The sequence below is a fragment of the Gracilinanus agilis genome, chromosome 5, assembly GCF_016433145.1.
Source record: "Gracilinanus agilis isolate LMUSP501 chromosome 5, AgileGrace, whole genome shotgun sequence".
NCBI classification, from domain to species: domain Eukaryota; kingdom Metazoa; phylum Chordata; class Mammalia; order Didelphimorphia; family Didelphidae; genus Gracilinanus; species Gracilinanus agilis.
In genome coordinates this window covers 216,495,518-216,519,933 of record NC_058134.1, presented here as the reverse complement: position 1 = coordinate 216,519,933, position 24,416 = coordinate 216,495,518, and the positions used below count along the sequence as shown (strand labels likewise).

The 24,416-nt window shown below is 51.4% G+C and overlaps 1 protein-coding gene across 1 annotated transcript; it reads left to right on the top strand.

The window, feature by feature from the left end:
• Window positions 1-928: 928 nt before the first annotated feature.
• Window positions 929-24,254, top strand: MAFF (MAF bZIP transcription factor F). Its single transcript, XM_044677241.1, has 3 exons — window positions 929-1,059; window positions 18,174-18,240; window positions 22,543-24,254. The coding sequence occupies exons 2-3, from the start codon at window positions 18,205-18,207 to the stop codon at window positions 22,978-22,980; spliced, it is 474 nt and encodes a 157-aa protein (XP_044533176.1). The 5' UTR covers window positions 929-1,059; window positions 18,174-18,204; the 3' UTR covers window positions 22,981-24,254.
• Window positions 24,255-24,416: the final 162 nt, after the last annotated feature.

Here is a 24,416-nt window from a genome sequence, read left to right as displayed (position 1 = left end):
GAAGGAAGGAAGGAAGGAAGGAAGGAAGGAAGGAAGGAAGGAAGGAAGGAAGGAAGAGAACATGTTGAATCTGTTGGAGGCTTGAGGAAAAAGTAAGATTGTCATGCAATCCCTTTTTCTGTTCTCCTTTGTATATGGTATTTAATGTTTGTTAAACTCAGAACTAAAATAAAAGGGACAGCCAGGTGGTTTAGGTGGTTCAGGGGATAGAGAGCCAGACCTAGAGAGAAGTCCTAAGTTCAAATGTGGCCACAGACATGTCCTGGCTGTGTGACCCTGGGCAAGTCATTTACCTCCATTTGCCTAGCCCCCAGCCCTCTTCTGCCTAGGAACAGATGCATGGTGTCAAGGAAGGTAAGGGATTTAAAATAAATCTAGGTCTCAGTTTCCATATCTTCAGAGATAAGGGGGCTGCATCAGATGACCTCCAAGGTCCCTTTTGGTTCTAAATCCAATACGCTCACCGATAAAATTAGCGGGTTTGGTCTAGGTCTCTAAGCCCCCTTTTGGCTGTGAGTCCCGGTAGGGGTGCACGCCCTCTCCCGCCGGGTCCCTTTAAGCTGGGCCTTCATTGCCTCGCCCCAGCCCCTTCCCTGCAGCCCCGCGGTGCCCCTCACCTAGATGCCCGCTCTTTCCCCCTCCCACGCAAGGCAGGGCCAGAAAGAGGCGGGGCTCCCGGGTAGCCCCGCCCCTTCCCTCCCTTTGGGAGGAGCGGGGCTGGAAGGAGGCGGCGAGGGGTGACATCAGCGCATGACTGTGTTTTTATGAATGAAAGGAATCCTGTGAGTGAGTAATTCCAGGAAACTCACATTACAACTCAGCAGATTGCTGCTGCGTTCGCCGCTGTCGCGCGCGCCTCCCCGCCAGCAGGCAGCCTCCACTCTCGGCTGCCCGAGCCCCAGTCGGAGCCCGGAGCACGGCCCCGGGAGGCGGCGGCTGGAGGCCGGGAGGTACCCACCACCCTGGGGTGGCGGAGGAGGAGAAAAAGCGGAGAGGAAGAGGAGGAGAAGGGACAAGGGGAAGGAAGGAGAGACTCCCGGACAACGCAGGAGAGCCAGGGTGAGGACGCAGGGACGCGGCCGCTTCCTCGGGGACCTTCAAGGGTTGGGGGGCATGGGCCGGCCTTTGCCTTCCACCCCGCCCTCAGTGGACCCCTTTTGCTACGTCCCCTACGCTATTTGCCCCTCGCCGACCTTGGCTTACTGGAAGCTTGGGAGGGGGACGCTGGGGAGATCGGGTGTGTGTGAGGGGGGCAGCAATCGTCTCTCCGTCGGTCTGTCAGCCCTACGCTAGCCCCCGAGAGTGGGCGTAGTGAGCGGGGGGGGGGGGGGGGCGGAGAATCACATTTGTCCTACTGCTTGTCCGCTTTCCGGAGAGAAGGGGCTCGGCTGGGCCGAGAGCTTTGGGAGGCACTTGGAGGGGGAGGCGTATCCTCTCCTCACAACCCCGGTAGAGGTACAGAAGCGGGGAGGGGGCTGAGCGGAGGGTGTCTGTCTTCCCCACCCTGGGACTAAAGGGACTTCTCCGAAGTTGGGAGAACTGAAAGTAGAGGTGCCTGCCCCCCTCCCGCTGGAGGGATGGAATGCCGAATGTCTTTCTCCCCCACCCACCCCGCCGCCCACCCCATCCGAGTCGGAGCCAGAAGGGGCCTCCCTGAGGTCGGTGGGGAAACTGGAAGGAGAGTTTGTCCCTCGGTCTGTCTTGCCCCTTTGCCAGAGCTAAAAGGCTGGAGAGCTGGGGTAAAGGACGTGCAGCCCGACGCTTCTGACTGGGGGGCCGGGAGGGCCAACTCGGGAGTCGGGAAAGAAGGGAAGCATGCCCCCTCCCCAGCCCCAAAGAGCCGTCCCGTCGGGGCCACGAGCTGGGCGGGTGGGAGGCCTGGGGAGCCGCACTGGGCGCCGGTGGGGCGGGTGTGCGTGCGTGCGTGACTCAGTGTGTACATTCCGTTTGTTGTGCCTGTGTGTGTGTGTGTGTGTGTGTGTGTGTGTGTGTTTGTGTGTATAAGAGAGTACGCGCGCGCGCAAACACGGATTAGCTCAGCCGAGAGGAGGAGGAAGTGAGTGGGCCGGCCCCAGGCGCCCGGGGGCGCGTCCCGTCTGTCCCGAGCCCAGGCTGCGGCCCGGGTCTCCTACTTCCCTCCTCCTTCCCTTTCCCCAGTCCTTGACCTTGGTGTTTCCCTGCTCTCCTTCCCCTGCGGGGTTCCTGTGGGATGTTTGTGCCCCTGGATGCAGAGCTAGACAGGAAGGGGAGCTTAAAGATCAGAGAGGCCAAGGGGCTTCCCCAAGGTCACACAGCTCATTAGACTGCAGAGCCAGGATTCCCATTCAAATTCAAGGCCTATGTATTCGTGGACCGCCTCGGCCACAGGCGATCTATCTGCCCAGAGCTGCACCCAGGAAGGACTGGGGTGAGGGTTGGGGGGTGTGTGGCAGGGCCCATTGGACCCTATCTCTCTTTTAAGCCCCCCACCCCGAGCTTTAGGGAGAGGGTGTAGGTCAGCCCCCCTTACTCCCCTTAACTTGGCCACAAAAGTCAGAAGGGTGCTGAGCCGCTGGGGCAGGGAGGAACATACCTCCCCGGATATTACCTAGCCCACCTCTCCCTGGAGATGACTTTGAGCAAGGCTGTCCTCAGAAAAGGGGACCTGCCCAGGCTCACGTGGGGAGCTAGTTGCAGAGCTGGTATTCCTACGCCCTTACTTTCCAGAGAGGAAGTCAGTGACTCCACGGGTCACATAGCAACAACGCCTGCCCCAACCAGGCCTCCTGGGGCCCAGGCTTTCCTCCCACTTGCAGGTGTTACTGCTGTTGGGGCCTGGCACTGAGAAAGAGGGGCCTTGCGGACCGGAGATGGAGGATGGAAAGCCCTAGAGCTGGGCCCTCCCAGAGCCCGCAGTTCAAAGGTAGAGGCCCACCTGGACACCCAGAGTCCCTGCCCATCCACACCGGTAACCCTGGGGTGTCCAATTCCATGGAAGGGGGTGGGGAGCCAGATCGGTAGTGCAAGGGTTAGTGTGTATGTGAGAAGGCAGGGAAGGGGAGATGCTGTGGGCCCCTTTGGCCAGCAAAGAGTTAAAGGGACCTGGATGCACCTGTTTCTGTCCAGTGATCTGGAGAGCCCTCCCTGGGGTCATCGAGGCCCCTACCTGTGGTCTGAAGGTCAAAGTTTCCCCCACTCCCCCTCCTCTGCATTGTGGATTGGCTATTGTCCTAAGCCTGACTGGCTGCCCTCTCCTCTCTACCTGGGGAGGGCACAGCCTGGCCTAATCAGGTGATCCCTATATTTACTGGAAAGAATGGCGTCCTGGATTAAAGCTCTGGAACCTTAAAAGTCAGAACTCACAGCTGAGAGGTTGGGATTGGTCCCAAGTAAGTGGTAGAATCAGGATTTGAACTGGGGTCTGGTAATCTTTGGGAGACACAGTCATGTCCTTTGAATGGCAGGCATGCCATTGTGGAGGGGTCTTGGAGATGCCAGAGACAGTGGCAGGGCCATTGGGCAGAAGGGAACAAGGGGGCAGGCTGACTTTAGCTCCAGGCTAAGGAAGACCTTTCTGGCGGTTGGAACTGCCCAGCAGTGGCCCGGGCCACCTCCGGGTGGGAGTGAGCTCTTCTGAAAGGTCTTCCAGGAGACCCTTGCCCAGGACAGTGCAGAGAAGAGCCATGAGCAGGGACTTGGACGGGATGCCCTATGCCATGTCATCAAGGGCAGGGAATGGAGAGTTGAGAGGTTCTGGGCCCCCTTTCTGCCCCGAAGATGAGGTCTCTTGGCTGTGAGGCCACGAGGGGGTGAGACATGACCTCTCAGGGTGCGAGGCATCTCTCCAAGGCCATGAGTGGCACAGGTGTTGGCCTGCCTTGGTAAAGACTGGCTTCACCTGGGAGTTAGTTCCCTAAACCAGTGAAATCACTGCTCTCCCTCCCAGTGCAACCAGAGAGATGCAGAACATTCTGGAAGAGCCTGTGAGCTGCTACCTGGACTTTGGCTTAGGCAAATCGATTCCATAAACAGCCTTGTACCTGTGATAGGTGCTCAGCAAATGCCTTGCAGAATCCAGAATGAAAGGGCTAAGAGGACCCTTAGAACAGGGAATGTCACAAGGTTGGGAGGAGCCTTAGAATAGGGAATGCCAGAGCTGGGAGGACTCTTAGAACAGAGAAAGCCAGAGCTAGAGGGCTAAGAGAGGCCAAAGTCTAGTCCCCTTATTTTATAGATTAGGAAAATGAGAGCCAGAGGGAGCCGGTGCTTTGCCCAAGGAGTCAGTAGCTTACTTAGCCCAGGCTTGGTAGCTTAGGTTTTCATTCCAAGCCCTGGGCCTTTATATCTCACAATTGATTGATAATGCTCAAAATATCCTAGTGGATGAGTGATCTCAGTGATTCAGAAGTCTCCTTCAGGGAGTCAGAGAACAGCCAGGATCTGTGGTTGCCGTCCTTGGCAGCTTTTGCCCGTGTCCTCCCCTAAATTCACCCCGTAGGGTCCTGAAGCATACTTCCCTCTGCTCACCTACCCCAGTCAGGCCTTTATACAGCCCTTCCTTTTCCTTTTTTAAACCCTTACTTTCCATCTTAGAATCAATATTGTTCCAAGGCAGAAGGGCGGTAAGGGCTAGGCAATGGGCATTAAGTGACTTGCTCAGGATCACATAGCTAAGAAGTGTCTGAGGCCAGTTTTGAAGACAGGACCCCCGCCTGGCTCTCTATCCACTGAGTCACCCAGCTGCCCCCTTACAGCCTTTTCTTATCCGTGATTTCATTTGGAATGTGGTAAAGAGAACTCTGGGCCGGGAGTCTGGAGACCCAGGTTATTTGTAAAACTGTGTGTGGCTGGCCAGGAACATCTGGGGCTGGCCACAGTCTTCAAGGTTCCGTCTAGCTCTAACGTTCAGTGACTAGGGGATATCCAGGCTGGACCAGTTTAGGATGTGGCCAGTGTGACCACAGCCTTAGGTTGGAAGGGAGGGAGAGAGGCATGCCTATCTCTCACAGGTCTTTAAACAGCGGAGAACACAGTGAGGAGGGGAAGTTTTGAGGAGCTAGACTTGGGCTCCATGCAAGGGGAGAGTCCCCCCCCCCTCAAAGATGGAATGGAGGGCTCCTTGGTGCCTAGGCTGGGTGCTCCATTGAAGGCTCATAGCTTGCCTCCTAAAGAAAGCTTTTGATGATCTTGGCCCCTTCCTAGCCCCACTTTCCTGTTCTCAATAGTTTTGGAAGGAACCTTGAAGGTCATTGAATACTGCCCCTCCCAAACAAAACTGAAGCCCAAAGAAGCATGATGGAAAGGATGTTAGAAGTTATGTAACCTCTCACTCTACATATAAGGCTGAAGAGGTCAAGGGTCTTGTCCAAGGATCGCAGATCAAAAGCTCTAGGGGACTTCAGAGGCCATTGGGTCTAACCCCACATTTTACAGATGAGGAGCCTGAGGTCCAAGGAGTTGAAGTGACTTGCCCAGGCAAGTTTCTCTAGTGGCTCTCCATCACCTCCAAGATCAAATACAAAATTCTCTGCAACCTAGTGCAGTATTCAGTATTTCCCATTTATCTGGTTTATAGCTGTTTGTTGCCTCTTTTTAGATTTTGAACTCCTTGAGGGCAGGAACTGCATTTTACCTCTTGTAGCCCCAGGACTTGGCACAATGCCTTGTACCTAAGCAGTAACTGATGCCCACCAGATTGGATTATGTAGGAATATGATGAGTTTCAAGTCACTATAGATGAGGTGAAATTTACCTCATTGGAGGGAATTGATGAGATTATTAAAGGTCGGAAAGCTAGAAATCATGGAAAATTTCCAAGTGGCCACTAGGTGATCGTTTGCCCCTAATGGAGAAGAGGCAGTCAGGCTCGAGGGCCATGGAGGTTCCTTCTGGCTCTGAGAGCTAGATTCAGAGGGCCCTGAATTCCGGGTCTCTGTGGGCTTAGGCAGCAGAGCATGCTGCTCACACTCAAGGTAGGACACGGAATATCCCCCAGACTGAACCAGAAAGCCAGTGCGCAGGATGAAGGGTTTGTGTCTTTGGCCAGATGACCAAAGGGAATATCATTTTTCAAGGTTAAAGGGGAAAGAAAGGAAACTGGGCAGCCAGCCCTTAACAGGCCACCTTGCCTGCTGCCTGGATGAACACAGCCCCAGCCCCAGTGAGGAACCAAAGGTCCCTGCCTCCACACACTGGTCCCCTTTAGGAACATAACTTCCTTTTCACAGCCTCAGGCTCTTGGCAGGGCTGAGATCACATCTGCCTCCGTGACTGATGCCCACATTTTCTTCTCCATTTATAAGCTGGGATCTGTCACCTTGTGCCTCAGAATCATGGGAACTGCCAAGTTGGGAAGGACCTTAGAGGTCATCAAGTCCAATCCCCTAATTTTTCAGGGAAGGAACTAAGGCTCAGAGATAGAAACTAAATTGGCACAGCAATAAGTGATAGAGCTGAGGTTTGAACCCATGTCCTCAGATGCCAAATCCACTGCTCTCTTGGCCGCCCCTGCTGCTTCTCTCTCTGGGAGTCTGGCTGATCATGTTGGCTCTGGAGGTAGAGGAAAACAAATTTTTTCTCTCTGTGCTCACAGGATGGGTGAAACCGACTGAAAGCAGAGACAGAGCAGCCTGCCAGCATGGGGTGGGGCAGTCTGCGGCAGGATTCCTACAGGGGACCCAGGAGGGATTTTTATAGTATCAGTGATGGCAGACACACTCAGGCCATGTACTGAACAGACCCTGACTGGGTCGATTTCCCCAAGAAAACCCACTCAGGAACGACCCCCAGAGAGAGTATCAGGGCCCCCCAAATCATTTGAGTCAACTGTGCTGGCCTTATAAGGGACCAGGAGCCAAGAGGAAGCCAGTGGCAGTGGCCTGGCCTGAGAGGCAGAAGGTAGCCCTGGCACATGGACTCTTGTGTTCATGTGTGAAACCTTGGACAAGTCCCTTTTTCCTCTAAGCCTCCACTTCTCCTCTTTAAAATAAGGGGATGAATTCAAGTATCTCAGGTCTCTTAGATCACTAAGGACCCTATGATCCTAGAAACACCTTTTCGTTTACAAAGTATTGCATAGTATGATTTCCTTTGAACCTCACTGAGGCTGGCCCTATGAAGCAAGGACCAAATTTGGTTGATAATTCAAATACTATTTGTTCATGTCATCTTTTAAGTATCCTCCAGCTCTGACATTCTATATTCTAGTCTTTCCCATCTCTAATATGCAATTCTGTTCAATTTAACATGCATTTATTAAACACCTACTATGTACCAGGCATTGGGCCAGATGGCCTGGATACAAAGTTGAAAACGACAGCCCTTGCCCCCAAGGAACATTCCCTGTTTAGGCCCCTCCCAGCTCTGACATCTCCTGTTCTAAGACCCTCCTAGATCAGACTGTTCTATGCTCTAAGGGTCTCTTCAAGGCCTGAGATTTTAGGAATTTAACCAGTAGTATCCAATCATACCCTATGGATTATCCACAGCAAAATTTGAAATTCAGGCTAACTCCCTTCCCCTCACCTCCATTTTTATTCAATGTATGTTCAGAGGGGATAAACTTCTTTTAGTAACAGACAAAGCAAAATATTAACAGAAAAATATGAAACTCAACATAAAATTCCATTTAATTTGATGAACTAGATGTGTCCAGTAGACAGCTTAAACTCAGTATGTACAAAGGAACTCATTATCTTCCCTCCTAGACCCTCCCCTCTCCTATTTTCTGTATTATAATCTAGGGCATCCCCATCCTCTCATCCCCCAGGCTCTCAACCCTAGAGTTGTCCTTTATTCCTCACTCTCACTTCCTATATAGATGATGCCAGGCCTGTTGTTTTCACCCCTGTAGCAGCATCTCTTGTCCATGTCACCCCTGTAGCAGCATCTCTTGTCCATGTCACCCCTGTAGCAGCATCTCTTGTCCATGTCACTCCCCTAGCAGCATCTCTTGTCCATTTCACCCCTGTAGCAGCATCTCTTGTCCATTTCACCCCTGTAGCAGCATCTCTTCCCTTGGCGTGAGATGGTTGCGACCCTATGCTCCTCTGGGAGTCAATAGGAATAATAATAAGCAGCATCTCTTGTTCATGTCACCCCTGTAGCAGCATCTCTTATCCATTTCTCCTCTGTAATGTGCCTTCTTCTTTCCTCTGATACTGCCCCATCTCTGGTAAAGACCCTCGTCACCTTTTGCCTGGACTATTGCAATAGCTGCAGGTGGGTCTTCCTGCCCTGGCTCTCTCCCTGCTCCAGTCCATCCTCCATTCTGCCACCAAAGTGATTTTCCTAAAGCACAAGTCACATTACCCTCCAGCCCTCACCCCACATATGCATCTGCTTTCAATGAGCCCCACTGGCTCCATTTTTCCCAGGATCAGATATAAATTTCCCCATTAAGCACTTAAAGCCCTTCACAGCTCAGCTCTGTCCTACTCTTCCAGTCTTACAATTTTCTTCCATGATAACATGTGACCTAATAACAATAGGTAGCACTTATGTAGGTCCTTTATATATGTCCACTTATTTGATTCTCACAACCACCTTATGAGAGAAAAGCTCTTTTTATCCCTATTTTACAGAAGAGGAAACAGAGGTGAAATGACTTGCCCAGTACCACACAGCTAGTAAGTGAACTCGGGTCTTCCTGAATCACTCTAAGTCCAGTGGTCTGTCCAGCTGGCTCTCCTCCATGCCCGGAATGCCCTCCTCACTTCTGCCTCCTAGAATCCCTGGCTTCCTTCAAGACTCGGGTCAAATTCCTTCAGGAAACCTTTCGCAGCCACCCTGCCTCCAGCTTCTAGTGCCACGCCCTCCTCTCCAGAACATCTTCTATCTAATCTATGATCTCGAATGTACTTAGTTATTTACAGGTTGTATCCCCTATTAGAATATGGGGTGCCTTTTCAATGGCTGGGGGGTGGGGAGATTAAAAAATAGATTTTTGTTTGCTAAAAAAAATTTAATTAGAAATTTAATTTTTCAAAAAGAATGTGAGCTGCTTGAATAGGGGACTGGTCTTGCCTGTCTTTGAATCCCCAGTCCTTAGCACAGTTTTCAACTGAACATATATATATATATCTTTTTAAAATTTAATTTCGGTTTCCCCAATTACATATAAAAACAGTTTCTAGCATTTTAAAAAGAGTTTGGTGCCTCAAATTCCCCCCCTCCCCAACAGATGTGTATTAAAGGTGTCCCTGACCTCAGGAGGCTTGCATTCCACCTAAAGGGGGGCAGAGGGAACATTGTGGAGCAGAGAAGTAAATACCAAATACATGCGAGGTAATGGAGAGGAGATCACTAATGATTATGACCTCTCTGCACTAGAAGCAAGGCTTGGCAGGGGCTAAGGTTTATGAGGGCCGGAAGTAAGGAATGAGGATGTTTCAGGCCGGGGAGGGGGCAATGGCGGGCTAGTCTGTGCAAAGGCCCAGAGAAGCCAAGGAATATCACAGACAGAGGGAGACGGGCTCGTCAGTTTGGCTGAGAGTCCGTGAAGGGGAAGTTGGCAAAAGACCAGAAAAGATGGGCCAGAGCCAGACTGTGAAGGTCTTTGAATGCTAACCCAAGGAGTTTGTATCTCTAAAAAAATATCATGACTCCAGGGACTCCAATGGGGTGGACAGAGACATTTATTCATTCAACAAGCATTTGAGGCCTACTCTGATGGCTCCCCCATCCCTTCCCACTTTAAACAAATTTGATTATACCCAAACCTGAGCCAGTGAAGATGGGGGTGGGGAGGTAGTTAAGGGAAAGGATGCCTCTGTGTGCTGGGAAGACCTGATGTCACGTCCTGCCTTGTCCGTTAATTAGTTGTATGACCCTGGGTAAATCATTTCAGTGCTGTCTGCTCCATCTGTAAAATGGGGATAATAATAGCACCTCCTTCCCAGGATTACCGTAAGGATAAAATGTGATTAGATATATAAAATGTTCAGAGGTGTGATCCGTGCACCTGCTCACTCTTTCGGTCATTCCACAAGCATTTGTGGATTGCCAAAGATGTGTAAGGGCCAGGGTGTGACTCCAGTAAAGAGGAGGAGGAGGAGAAGGACAGCCAGCAGGAGCCAGAGGAGGAGGCTGGGACTCCCTCATCCTTGTGGCTTTCCTACTGGGCTCTTCTGACTCAGCTGAGCCTGAACATTCCTGGGCCGAGAGCCGAGCCTCAGCTAGGATCTGGGATTTGGCCGAGGAAGTCACTGCCAGAACAAGGGAGAGGAGATGGGAAAGGAGCCAGGGGCAGAACTGGGCTCAGTGGGCTGTGTGGTGTTGGAGCTTGGAGTCAGAGGCCCTGGGTTCAGATCCTGGGCAAGTTACAAATAAAGGATGGGGAGGGCTGGGTTAGAGGACCTCCTGTCTCTCTCCCCACCACAGCTCGATGACCTTCTAAGTATTCAGCCCATGAAGCTAAATGTCTGAAATTGCCTCCTCCCCTTCCCAGGAAGCACATCTCAATGGCTTCTGGTTGACTCACTCCTATCCAAATTTCCTAAATGAATGACCTTGGAGCAGTCACTTTCCCTGCCTTGTCTTTGGGCAGCTGATCTAGATGCTTCTGCAGCCATTCTCCAAGGAAAGGTGATCCCCTCGAAGGCCTTTCCTGCAAAGTCCAGCTACCTCCAGCTTAAGCCCACAGATGTTTATTGCTCCTTTCTAGGGCCAGACACTGGGAGATAGAAAGCTAAACCAGGCCTTTTCAGCAATGACTACAACCCGGGCTAGAACGGTGTGCCAGGCTGCTTAGAAGACAGCGGGAAGGTGGGAACAGTTTATCAGTTTTGGTTGGAGTTTTGCCTTTGGGCCCCCAGCACCTAGAAGGCATTAAAAAACAAATCCTTATTTTTTGGCTTAGAAACTACTGTGAGAGAAGGGCAAAGGCAAAGCAACTGAAGTAAAGTGACTTGTCCAGGGTCACACAGAGAGGAAGTGTCTAGGGCCAGATTTGTACCCAGGGCCTCCTGACTCCAGACCTGGCTTTCTATTCACTATGCCCCTTAGCTTCCCCATAAATGCTCTAGTGTCAGGAACCAGGGAAGCCTACATGTGGGAGGAGGCACCTGAAGGAAAGGTAGGGGAGGTAGAAGGGGCCCAGGGGACCTTGTGGACAAATGCATTGTGGAAAGAAATGGCAGGGTGAGATTAGGGAATGTCTGGCTGACCTGTCTGGTTGGAACATAGGGTTCCCAGAGGGGACAGCTGGCTACAATGGCAGATTGGGTTGGACTGGAGAAGACCTGGAATCCTGGGCTGAGAAGTTTCTGTGTTATCCTTTGGGCAGTGGGGAGCCCCTGAGGACTCTTGAGCAGAGAAGGAGCAGACATTCTGAAGGACTGCTTGGGAGGAGGGGAGAGACCCAGGTTGGAGATATTGGTGAGGAGAAGGGATTGGAAGGGGGATGTCCCCTAGCCTTGACCTCTGCTCAGACTAGTTGGAAGGCCATCCCACTTCCTCCCTACCTTTCCCAAGCCAATCCAGCCTCTAAGACTCAAGTGAAGCCCCAGGTAGTGAGATTATAGATTTATAGCTGTAAGAGACTGAGAGCATCTTATCCAATTCTTTCATTTTCCAGATGAAGAAACTGAGGCTCACAGAAGCAAAGGCACTTGAACAAGGCCACAAAGGTATAATAGAAGGTCAGGATTTGAACCCAGCTCCCTAGTCTCTACATCCAAAGGGACCTTTGAACTAGGCCAAGCTGCGAAGTGTGGGAAGCCTTCTCCCTATCCTTGCTAATCTTCTTCTGTCTTCCCATTGGACTTCCTCCTTAGCAGAGGATGCCTGGGACTATTGCTTACTATTTTGTGGCTCAGTCACCCTTGGTCCCTAGCCAGCTCTCCCTCCCAGGATCCTATGGGTGCGGAGCAGGGAGCAGGGATGATGACCTGGCTGGAAGGTGCTGAATCACCATGAGGCAGCATCTTGTCTACACTGGGCTCCAGCCCTGGCCTTGCCTCCTCCCCCTCACCAAGGGCCTTCCCTCTGGCTCTGGGGTTCATTCAAGCCTCCTTTCATGGCTCTGGGCCAGCCAGGCGAGGCAGGAAGGTGGTGGTTTTGTCTTACACATTTCCCCCTTACCCCATTTGTCATCATCTCCCCCCTCTGCTCTCCCAAGGAACGGAGATTCTAACAAGTCCAAGTCTCCTGAGATGGCCCTGTGTGGTGAGTCAGCAGGATGGAGGTCAGCACCCGGGGCTGTGGTCATTCTGCCTCTACGGCCTCTTGAGCTTCTCAGCGAAAATGGAGTGTCTTAAGCTTCTGTCCTCCCCATCGGCCCCTCAAGCCTAGCCTGGGAGGAGCACACACGATAGGCTCCATCTCATAGGGAGGTCAGCATGGTGAAGTTTTGAAGTTCAGTAAAGATGGAGGCAGCAAGGTAGCTCAGTGGATTGAGAGCCAGCCCTGGAGATGGGAGGTCCTGGGTTCAAATATGACTTTAGACACTTCCTAGCTATGTGACCATGGGCAAGTCACATTGCCTAGCCCTTACTATTCTTCTGCCTTGGAACCAATCCACAGTATTGACTCCAAGATGGAAGTGAGAGTTATTAGCTTTTTTTTAAATTTTTTTAAAATTTTTTATTTTAAACCCTTAACTTCTGTGCATTGACTCCTAGGTGGAAGAGTGGTAAGGGTAGGCAATGGGGGTCAAGTGACTTGCCCAGGGTCACACAGCTGGGAAGTATCTGAGGCCAGATTTGAATCCAGGACCTCCCGTCTCTAGGCCTGGCTCTCAATCCACTGAGCTACCCAGCTGCCCCTGGTTATTAGCTTTTTTAAAAGTATGGCTAGTGATTGTTTTCCTTCTCAGATATATTCATGTCACCTCCTCTCCCCAAAGAGCCAACAAAACAGTGAAGCAAGGCCTGCTTTGTAGCATTTGCTGATTTCCAAAGGCTTCCAGTGTGTCTGGGGCATGCAGTGTTGGGCAGTTCCTGTAGGAGGTGGGATTTGGGTTGGGACTTGTGGGAAGCCAGGAGGCAGAGATGAGGAGGGAGAGGATTCCAGGTATGGGGGACAGCCAGAGAAACTGTCCAGAGCCAAGAGTTGGAGGGTGTTATGGAGAGAGCAGCCATTTGACTGAAGAGTGAGTGAGGTAGCCCTAGCCCTTGGTCTTCTATCTTCGAGTTGTTACTAGGACAGACAGAAAATAAGAGTTGTAAAAAAAGGGAGCTAGGTGGCTCAATAGTTAGAGATTCAGGCCTGGAGTCAGAAGGACCTGGGTTCAAATCAGACCTCAGACAATTCCTAGTCATTTAACCCATTCACCTAGCCCTTGCTTTTCTGTCTTGGAGTTGTTACTAAGATAGAAAGAAAGGGTTAAAAATAAAGCACATGGTGGGGAGTAAGAGGTAAGAAGCCTGGAAAGGTAGGAGGGGGCGAGGCTATGAAAGGCTTTGAACCCCTGGCAGAGGATTTTTATTTTTAATAAAACCCTTACTGTGTATTGGCTCCAAGGCAGAAGAGAGGTAAGGGCTAGGCAATGGGGGTTAAGTGACTTGCCCAGGGTCACACAGCTGGGAAATGTCTGAGGCCAGATTTGAACCCAGGACCTCCCATCTCTAGGTCTGGCTCTCAATCCACTGAGCCACCCAGCTGCCCCCCCTCCCCCAACCCCATTCCCCAGCAGAGGATTTTGTATTTGCTCCTGGAGGTACCTGGGAGCCCCAGCAGTTTCTTGAGTAGAGGATGACATGGTCAATTGAGTTTAAGGAAGGTCACTCTAAAAGCTTAGTGGTGGATGGACTACAGTGGAGAGAGACCTGTGGAAGGCCCAGGCTATGTCACTAGGATACAGGGAGGGGACAGGCACTGGCCCTAGGATTTCATGGGTGCTTCCCTGAGGGTCTCCCTCTATCAAGATCAGGTCTGCTCTTTCTTTAAAATTAAGTCTAAAATGCTGTCAGCAATACCAAGCGGTCACATCAAGCAGAATTTGAATGAAGGTCTTTGGTGCTTGGAAGCCTGTTTTCTGCCCACTATGTTTTGGGGTTTCCCTTCAATACCAATGAGATAATATACTTACAAATTGTCCCCATGCCCTTTTGACAATGCCCCCAGCTGCGCACCCCTAGTTTGGATAACCTCTGAGTCCCCTCACCAACAGAGAAGCCTGTGGGCCTCCTTGGATGCAGCCCGTCTTCCTGGAGCTGCCTCAGGTCTCTTCCTCTTGGGCCAGGGCTGTCCCAGGGTTGTTCTGCCTCTCAATCAGAGAACCTGGGAGCAGTGGAAAGATGTGCTCATGAGGGGGCTGGGGCTGAGGGACATTCCTGCCCTCCATGGGCTCTGATGGGCTCCCAGGATGGGAGAGAAGTGGGAGGAGAAGCTGTGCTTTCCTAGGGGACTTCCTAGAATACCAACTTCCCCCTCTGGCTTCCTCTGAGCCCTATTCTCCTCCCACCAGGAATGGCCTTGCTTCCTTCTATGGCTCCATCTCCTTTCACCCCTCACTAGGGCCACTGTTCCTGGGGCAGCTTCTGAGAACCCAGGGGGGAATCTCCCCACTTCTGCCGAAGTCACCCTGATGGGGCGGAACACGCCATGACCCTGGAGACAGGGAGTAGGGTGAGGGGGTGTGTGTAAAAACTTGCACATGGCAAAGTTGAAAAAGCTTTATAGAATAGAGAGAGAGGAGGCTTGAGACCCACAATGGGCCAGGTTTGTGCTTGCAATCCCAAGCTAGGCGGTGAGAGCTCTTCTCCAACCTCCTTCCCAAGGGAAGAAAGAACATGACCCTGAGTTCTTGGGCAGGGTAACAAGGATGAGGGCTGGGACTCTTGCCTTTGCTCTCTGCTGCAGGTGGAGAAGGGTCGGGCCTGGTTAGCCTTTCCGAATCCCCTCAGTTCCCTCTTCCTGCCCTGTGACGATCATATTTACTGGGTACACTTTGTGTTGGCTATCTGTGTGGTTAGGGACTCACAGGTCCCTCACAGATAGAAACCTGTGGTCCTGGCATTAACGCCATCCTCATCTAAATCACCGGGCAGGGAATCGGGCAGGGCTTGTCTGCTGGTTTTGTACCTCCTGTGGGCCAGCTCTGTGCCTGGGAATACAGTCAATACTTAATCAGTGCTCAAAATCCTACAAAGTGAAATCTGGGAGGACAAAAAGCCAGCTAGATGTGTCAGGTAGGACTACTCCAAGAGCCAGAGGGACCCCTGGGAATTTTCTTCTCATTAGATGGGGGAAGAAAAAGTCAGCTGCTGGGAGGGATGGGTGAGGCTGGCTGTCTGTGGGAGGGCACTGGCTGGTCACAGGATGCTAAGAATAATGCAGAATGTATTCAGAATAACATGTGGCGCAAGCCCTTAATAAATATGTGGTGGCCAACACAAGAATAACAACAGCAAGAGTAGCTGGCATTTCTGTAACACTTAAAAGATTTACAAAGCTCTTTATAAATATTGTCTCTTTGGAAGTGCACAACAACCTGCTGAGGTTGGTGCTATTGTTATCCCCATTTACAGATGAGAAAACCAAGGCTCCTTCCAATATACCTCACTGGTTGGCCGTTGAGTGGCACCTGGGTGCTCAGATGTGGGAAATCAGGAATCCCCTAGCCCTGCCCTTCACTTGATGGCTTAGCCCTCTGCAAGGGAAAGAAGTGGGTGTGGGGTGTGAGGTGGGGACCCCTCTGATACCCTCCAGCTGTGGTTGAGCTCCCCAGATCTCTCCACTGAGGCAGAGGCTAGGGCCACAAACTTTCATAGGCCAAGGCCTGGCTCTGGAATCAGTGATCCTGGTTTGGGGACCCAGCCCTGCCATTTAGAAGCTGTGTGATTCCCCCCTCACTGTGCCTCAATTCAATCCTCTGTAAAACGGGGTTAATATTTAACTAATCCAAGAGAGCTATGGCTAGGATCGAAGGAGAGGTGGTAGATAAATCACTCCAAGTGTGTATGTATCTGTGTATTGTGGTGTGGTAGTTAGAGCCCTGGACTTAGAATCAGGAAGACCTGGGTTCCAGTCCTGCTCTGATATACTGACTGTATGATCCTGCACAAGTCATTTCTCAGTGCTCTAAGACTAAGTTAGAAAAGATGGTCATCTGCATTGGTGAAAGGAGTTTTTGTACTGGGAGCTCCCTACCACAGTGAAATCAGAGGTCAGGAACTGCCTAGATGTGCACTCACTCTATCCACCTATCCTTATGAGGATAAGTGCCTCAAAGCTGGGAAGATTTGGGTTCAACCATCCCACATCTGACACGTATTGGCTGTGTGATCTTGGACAAGTCACAGCCTCTCAGAGTTCCGAGGGCCTCTCACTTGCCACTGATCATCTATACTGGTGTTGGGGGTGTTCTCCTGGGAGTTCTCTATGCTAATGAATCTGTCCTGGATCCCTTAGACCTATTACCATCCTCACCCACATCTGGCTGGCTTCATCTATCCAAATCCATCTCCAGCTATATTCCTGGGCCAACTCTAGAGCTCAGCAGCTCCCCCAGGAATCATGGGCTTGCTCACAATAGTCAGTGGCCTGGAGCCCTCACTGACCACATAGGGAAACTGTGCCTCAGAGGGGAAGGAACTTGCCCAAGGTCTCCCAGCTGGGAAGTGGCAGAACCAGGATTTCTTTCTTTTTTTTTTTTTTAAACCCTTACCTTCCGTCTTAGAGTCAATACTGTGTATTGGGGTGGTAAGGGCTAGGCAATGGGGGTCAAGTGACTTGTGTTATATTCATAATCTGGAAAGTGATGGATGCCTTGACTGACAGGGATGGCAGTTGGAAGACTTGGAATGTTCCCAGGTACCATGAGCTGGGGTAAATGTCGGTTGGCCCCATGGTATAAATACCCCTGACAACCTCTTAGAAGAGGTCTCTCTGGAGGTCTCTGGGCAGTAGTCTCTGGACTGGGAAATCTGAGTGGGTGGTTGAAGGGTGGCAGGGAGGTCTATGAAGAAGAGGGCAGGAATAACTGAAGATTTCCTGAAAGACTGTGAGAGCTAGTGCATCAGCAAACACTGGTAGTGAGAAAGCTGAGAGAATAAGATCATCAATACAGCTGCCTCAATAGCTTCCCTATTCTCTGGCTTGGTTGTGGCCAGGTCTGGTCAGAGGGAGTGGGAGTGAGCAAATCGCCAGCTTTCATTTGATCAATAGCCTCCAGTACTGATTGTCAACTAGTTTATAGATAATAGATCAATAGGGTCTCCAATCCCCAATTCTTGTCCTTGTTATCCTTTCCCTGAGTATAGATAAAGAGAGTTCAACAAGTACCTTCCTGAATGGTCTTTATATCACGACCCTTGGGAAGGGAGTCAAATGCAGTCAGATCCTAAACGTCATCCAAAGCAAATCAAGAGCCCAATATTAATGGATCCAACCCAAGTTGGACCTGGAAAGGTTACCCATCTATCTAACCTCTCGAGGGTCCTTCTTGGGCAACTGTTAGAGAGAAAGGGATAAATTACAGCAGCAGTCAAGGGTGATCAGAATTGGTGTTCTTCCATCATCTGCAGCTGAGGAGAGTACAGATAGATACATCAACATCATTGTACATCTATACATCTCCTTTGGACCACTTTTGTTTATAACACTTGCTCAGGGTCACCCAGCTAGGAAGTATCTGAGGCCAGATTTGAACAAGGACCTCCCATCTCTAGGCCTGGCTCTCAATCCACTGAGCTACCCAGCTGCCCCCCAGAGCCAGGATTTCAAGGTAGCTCTTGGCAACACCAACTGCAGGGCCCTTTCTGCTGCTCCCCATTCCTGAGCCCACTTGTGAGCTCTGGCAGCTCCATGCTCTCTATGGCTGTCTGCCTTGCTGTGTTACTGCTTTGCTAGGCTCTCAACTTTCCAAGAGTGAGCCTGACTTTGTTTTTCCCCTTTTTGGAGGCTTAGTCTTCCTGTCTCCATTCTAGGGGTTCACCCTATTGGTACCCTTGAATTTAGCCCAGAACCCCTGAGCTCAGCCTTCCCAGCAGCAAGGACTCCAGGAGTGTGTGGCCAAGCCCAGCTTCCTTTGCGGCCTGCACAGTAGGCACTTCACTCGTGTTGCCCAACGAATGACTCCAAGAGGAAGGATTTCAGAGGAGGCAGATGGAGGGGGAAGTCTGGGGCTAGTGGGCCACCTACTCTGTCAAAGGATTCAGCCAGCTCTCCTGCTCAACCACCACCTGAATATGAAAAGCCCCAGTGGGGGCTTCAGACAATAATGTTTTTTTTTTTTCCTATTTTCCTCCAAGATCTTCAGCCCTGAGGGTGCCGGACCCAGCAATGTCTACAGACACCTTATCAAGCAAAGCACTAAAGGTGAGAGCCCAGACTCCACTCCCTCTTCCTTCCCTTGATTCCCTCCCTTCATGTCTTGTCTCTTGCTTACTCCCTGCTCTGTCCCCAATCTAGTCAAGGTCCTCAGTTCTAGACTCTCCTAAGCCCTTAGGATCCAAGGTCCCCAGTTCTAGAGTTCTCCTCACTCCAAGGATTCAAGTTCCCAAATTCTAGAGTTCTCCTCATTCCCAGGACCCAAGGTCCTCAGTTCTAGAGTTCTCCTCACTCCCAGGATCCAAGGTCCCTAGTTCTAGAATTCTCCTAACTCCCAAGATTCAAGACCCCAAATTCTGGAGTTCTCCTCACTCCCAGGATCCAGGGTCCCCAGTTCTAGAATTCTCCTCACTCCCAGGATTCAAGGTCCCAAATTCTGGAGTTCTCTTCACTTCTAGGATCCAAGATCCCTAATTCTAGAATCCCCTAGCTCCCAAGATCCAAGGTCCCCAGTTCTAGAATTCTCCTCACTCCCAGGATTCAAGGCCCCAAATTCTGGAGTTCTCCTCACTCCCAGGAACCGAGGTCCCCAGTTCTAGAACTCTCCTCACTCCCAGGATCCAAGGTCCTCAGTTCTAGAACTCTCCTCACTCCCAGGATCCAAGGTCCTCAGTTCTAGAATTCTCACTCCCAGGATTCAAGGTCCCAAATTCTAGAGTTCTCCTCACTCCCAGGATTCAAGGTCCCCATTTTTAGAGTTCTCCTAGCTCCTAGGATCCAAGGTCCCCAGTTATAGAGTTCTAGCTCCCAGGATCCAAGGTCCCCAATTCTAGAATTCTTCTAGCTCCCAGGATTCAAGGTCCCCAGTTTTAGAGTTCTCCTCACTCCCAGGATCCAAGGTCCCCAGTTATAGAGTTCTAGCTCCCAGGATCCAAGGTCCTCAGTTATAGAACTCTCCTCACTTCCAGGATTCAAGGTCCCAGATTCTAGAGTTCTCCTCAATCCCAGGATTCAAGGTCCCCATTTTTAGAGTTCTCCTAGCTCTTAGGATCCAAGGTCCCAAATTCTAGAGTTCTCCTAGCTCCCATGATCCAAGGTCCCCAGTTATAGAGTTCTAGCTCCCAGGATCCAATGTCCTCAGTTCTAGAAATCTCCTTACTCCCAGGATTCAAGGCCCCAAATTATGGAGTTCTCCTCACTCCCAGGATCCAACGTCCCCAGTTTTAGAGTTCTTCTAGCTTCCAGGATCTAAGGTCCCAAATTCTAGGGTTCTCCTAGCTCCCAGGATCCAAGGCCCCCAGTTATAGAGTTCTAGCTCCCAGGATCCAAGGTCCTCAGTTCTAGAACTCTCCTCAGTCCCAGGATTCAAGGTCCCAAATTCTGGAGTTCTCTTCACTTCCAAGATCCAAGATCCCCAGTTCTAGAATCCCCTAGCTCCCAAGATCCAAGGTCCCCCAGTTCTAGAATTCTCCTCACTCCCAGGATTCAAGGCCCCAAATTATGGAGTTCTCCTCAGTCCCAGGATCCAAGGTCCCCAGTTCTAGAACTCTCCTCAGTCCCAGGATTCAAGGTCCCAAATTCTGGAGTTCTCTTCACTTCCAGGATCCAAGATCCCCAGTTCTAGAATCCCCTAGCTCCCAAGATCCAAGGTCCCCCAGTTCTAGAATTCTCCTCACTCCCAGGATTCAAGGCCCCAAATTATGGAGTTCTCCTCAGTCCCAGGATCCAAGGTCCCCAGTTCTAGAACTCTCCTCAGTCCCAGGATTCAAGGTCCCAAATTCTGGAGTTCTCTTCACTTCCAGGATCCAAGATCCCCAGTTCTAGAATCCCCTAGCTCCCAAGATCCAAGGTCCCCCAGTTCTAGAATTCTCCTCACTCCCATGATTCAAAGTCCCAAATTCTAGAGTTCTCCTCACTCCCAAGATCCAAGGTCCCCAGTTTTAGAGTTCTCCTAGCTCCTAGGATCCAAGGTCTCCAGTTATAGTTCTAGCTCCCAGGATCCAAGGTCCTCAGTTCTAGAAATCTCCTCACTCCCAGGATTCAAGATCCCAAATTCTAGAGTTCTCCTCACTCCCAGGATCCAAGGTCCCCAGTTCTAGAATCCCCTAGCTCCCAGGATCCAAGGTCCCCAGTCCTAGAGTTCTCCTCATCCCCAGGATCCAAGGTCCCCAGTTCTAGAGTTCTCCTCATCCCCAGGATCCAAGGTCCCCAGTTCTAGAATCCTCTAGCTCCCAGGATCCAAGGTCCCCAGTTCTAGAATTCTCCTCTCTCCCAGGATTCAAGGTCCCAAATTCTAGAGTTCTCCTAGCTCCCAGGATCCAAGGTCCCCAGTTATAGAGATCTAGCTCCCAGGATCCAAGGTCCTCAGTTCTAGAACTCTCCTCACTCCCAGGATTCAAGTTCCCTAATTCTGGAGTTCTCTTCACTTCCAGGATCCAAGACCCCCAGTTCTGGAGTTCTCTTCATTCCAAGGATCCAAGGTCCCCAGTTCTAGAATTCTCCTCACTCCCAGGGTTCAAGATCCCAAATCCTAGAGTTCTCACTCCCAGGATCCAAAGTCCGAAGTTCTAGAATTTTCCTAGCTTTCAGGATCCAAGGCCCTAGGTTCTCTTAGCTCCCTGAACACAAGATTCCAAGCTCTAGTATTCATTTTCCTGGCAGCTTAGATCCATGGCCCCAAATAGTAGAGTCTACCTGGCCCCCAATCAAGTTGTCAGAAGTGGCAGATCATAGAGTTTAGAGTTAAAATGGAAGCTGGGGTCCTCTAGCCCAGGGGTTATTAACCTGCTATGCACAGATCTCAGAGGAGAAATCATGTTGACCTGTATGACCCGGGGCAAGTCACTCAATTTGCCTCTAATTCCCCATCTGCAAAATAAGGGTGCTGGTTTAGATGGCTCCTGAGGTCCCTTCTGGTTCCAAATCTATGGTTTTTCTAATGCTTTTGATTTGAATGGGAGAATTTTCTAGGTAAATAGAGTGAGGAATCCTGCTGAGGGCTTGAGGTGAAGATAGACTTAGCTCCATCCAACAAACCTGCGGTGGTACCTAAGATGTGTGAGGCATTGGGCCTTAAGAGAACCAAGATGATTCAGCTAGTCTCACCTCTTCCATGGCCCCTTCCCATCTCCATCCCTCCTCTTACTAGTATCAGGAAGTAAAAAGTGGGAATTGGAAGAGGATTAGAAATAGAAAGGAGGCAGGAAGGGAAGAGGGAGAAGAAGGAAAGAGGAGGAAGACAAGAAGAAGTAAAGAATATGGGGAAAGGAGCATGATTGAGATTAGTATAAGAAGAGGGAAGATGAAGAAGGGTTTGAAGAATGGGTAGAAGGGAGAGAAAGGAGCCAGGTTTGGATCTGGAGCAGAAAGGGACCTTCTGAGATCATCCAGTTCTGGACTCTCCCTCTCATTTTACAGAAGAGGAAACTGAGGCTCCAAGAAGAAAGACGATTAGAAGGAGAAGGGAAGTTGAAAGGGCCTAACAAGAGAAGAGTTAGGAACAGTGGAAAGAAAGCAGAAGGTAACAGGGAATTAAGGAGGAAGAGGAGGAGGAGACAAAAGCAGAGAGTGGGGAGGAAGAGTGGAGAGGAAGACAAAAAGGAAAGGAGGAGAGAAGAAATAGGAAGAGAGGGAAAGAGGGGGAAAGAGCAGTTAGAGAGGGAGTTAGTGAGGAAGAATGATGAAAGGGGAAAGGAAAGAGAGAGAGATGAAGGGGTTAACAAGAGGAAAGGGGAGAGAAGGCAGAAGAAGAAAAGCAGAGGGAGGAAGAGGAGGGAAAGGAAAGGACCAAGTGGATCAGAAGGAAGATGAACAGGAAGGATACGGTGGAAGTTGAAGAGAAAGACAAAGTGGAAGTAAACAAAGGAAGAAAAAAAGAGCAGGAGAATGGAGAAGAATAGGGAAGGAAGAAAGTGAGAAAATGTAGAAGGTAGAAGAGGTAAGAGAAAAGGGAAACAAGAGGGGGAAGGGCAGAGAAAGGAAGACAAAAGAGGGAACAAAGGAAAAGAGAAGAGAAAAGGGGGGGGCAGGAAGAAGAAAGGAGTGAGGAAAGAAGGGGAATGATTAGAGAACAGGGAGAGGAAAGAAAGGATATGAGAGAAGTGGGGGAAGGAGAGGAGCCAGGCAAGAAGAGACGGTGAAGGATGGATGGAGATACATGGGTACTAGTGTTAGCTTTGATGTTGATGTCAATGTTAGTGTCAGGTTTCTGGTGATGTCAGTTTCATGTCATTGTCAATGGCAACGTGTCAGCGTTGGCTTCAATGTCAGTGTTCTCGGTGGTCAGTTCAGTATCAATGTCCATGTCAGTGTCAATGTCAGAGTCAGTATCAACACCGTTGTGCCCTGCAGATCAAGCGGGAGCTGGGTGAGAACACGGGCCCACACCTATCTGATGAAGAGCTGATGGCGTTGTCCGTGCGGGAGTTGAACCACCACCTGCGAGGCCTGTCCAAAGAGGAGGTGGCACGGCTCAAGCAGCGGCGACGCACGCTCAAGAACCGTGGCTACGCTGCCAGCTGCCGGGTGAAGCGCGTATGCCAGAAGGAGGAGCTGCAGAAGCAGAAGACGGAGTTGGAGCGCGAGGTGGACAAGCTGGCCCGGGAGAATGCCGCCATGCGCCTTGAGCTTGACGCCCTGCGCTCCAAGTACGAGGCGCTGCAGGGCTTCGCGCGCTCTGTGGCGGCACACGGTGGGCCTGCTGCCAAGGTGGCGCCTGCCAGCGTCATCACCATCGTCAAGTCTTCAGCCTCAGCAGCTGCTGCCAGCCCAGCGGCCTGCTCCTCGTGACCGAGGGCCCTGCCCCCCTGCCCCTCTTTACTCGGTTGGGGGATCCTGGCCCAGGCCCCGCCTCTGGCTCCCATCCCCGCTCCAATGACAGGGAGGCCTGGCACTTGCCACGCCCCTAATCAGGCCCCGCCCACAGACTCCCATTCTCTATTCTAGTTATTGGCCCCTTGTCCTCTAGGGGTTTCAATTTCTTTCCTAATGCCTCGCCTTAACACCCTACTGTCCCCGCCTCTCAATGGCCCCGCCTCCCGGCTGCGCTCTCCCGCTTCCCTGGGCACCGGCTCCTGGCACTGTGTAGCACTCAGGTCCTGGGAAGGGGAAGCAAGCTCCTCCACCGCATTACGCAGAAGTGACCGAAGAAGTTAAATCCACAAGAATTGACTGACTATCTTTTGTCACTGTGCCGTGCAGGGAAAGCGTCCTGGGCTGCCCATGCCCTTCCTTGCTCCCCTCCCGTTTCCTCGGCTAGAAAATGGGCCCGAGGAAGCTGCTTTAGGGAGAGGGGGAACAAGCCACGGCCTGTACAGTGGGGACCCCAGGGCCGCCCTCTCCCGAGAGCACAGATCGGAGCAAGCGGCTCAACTCCTCCCCCAGAAGCCGGAGGGTGGAGGGACAGGTAGGAGCTGTGGCCCAGCCTCCCCCTCCTCCATATTTTCAGTTCTCTTGGCCTCTGCAACAGAGACTGGAAACCTATTTCGGAGGCCCGGGGTCTCCCAGAGGTAGCTCGACATCCCCTTCGGGCACTTGGAGCTGGAGAGAAGGGCGTGTTCTGCAGCAGCACCTCGATGAACTCTGGAGGATGCAGGAGGGGGAGCCGGCCTGGCCCAGGCCCCGCTTCGAATCCTGGGAGCACTTTTGGGGAGGGGGCCCAAGCCTCTGGGGTTCTCGTCTTCCAAAGGAGGAAAGCCTTTTCCGGGCCCCTGCCCTAATCACACACCCGGCCTCCGCCTGCCTCGCCGCCCCTTCCCCCGTGACACACTCGCCCGCCTCCTTTCTCCCGCCCCAACTCCCTTTTTTATTTATTGCACAGAACTAAGTTATTCTCCGCCACAGCGACCAGCCCCTCTCGCTGGAGCCCGGTCCGGGTGGCAACGCGGCCGAGCTGGACGTTGTATTTTGTATCTGCAAATAAGTCACATTGTATCTTCTATGTAACAGAAGACCCCGAAACCCCCCCCCCCCCGGGCTCCGGAAGTTATTTATTTTCCGACTTCGAGTGAGCGTGGCTCGCCTCCTGTATTTTGTAGACTTTCTGAATAAAGCAAGTTCTTTTTCACGGATACCGCGGTGTGGCCTGGAGTTTTTCCGGGGCACAGACTGCCCTGCCATCGGGCCTTGTGGGCACGATCCGGCATTCTCATTCTAGAAGGGACGCTGGGGTTTTCCCGGAGCGGAACGTAAAGGGCCCTCCTCCGCTCCTCCGGCCTCCGCTCCAA

Coding starts and splice junctions, on each gene's coding strand:
- MAFF (XM_044677241.1), top strand. CDS start 18,205: ATGTCTACAGACACCTTATCAAGCAAAGCACTAAAG. Junction 18,241..22,542: donor TATCAAGCAAAGCACTAAAG/GTGAGAGCCCAG, acceptor TGTGCCCTGCAG/ATCAAGCGGGAGCTGGGTGA.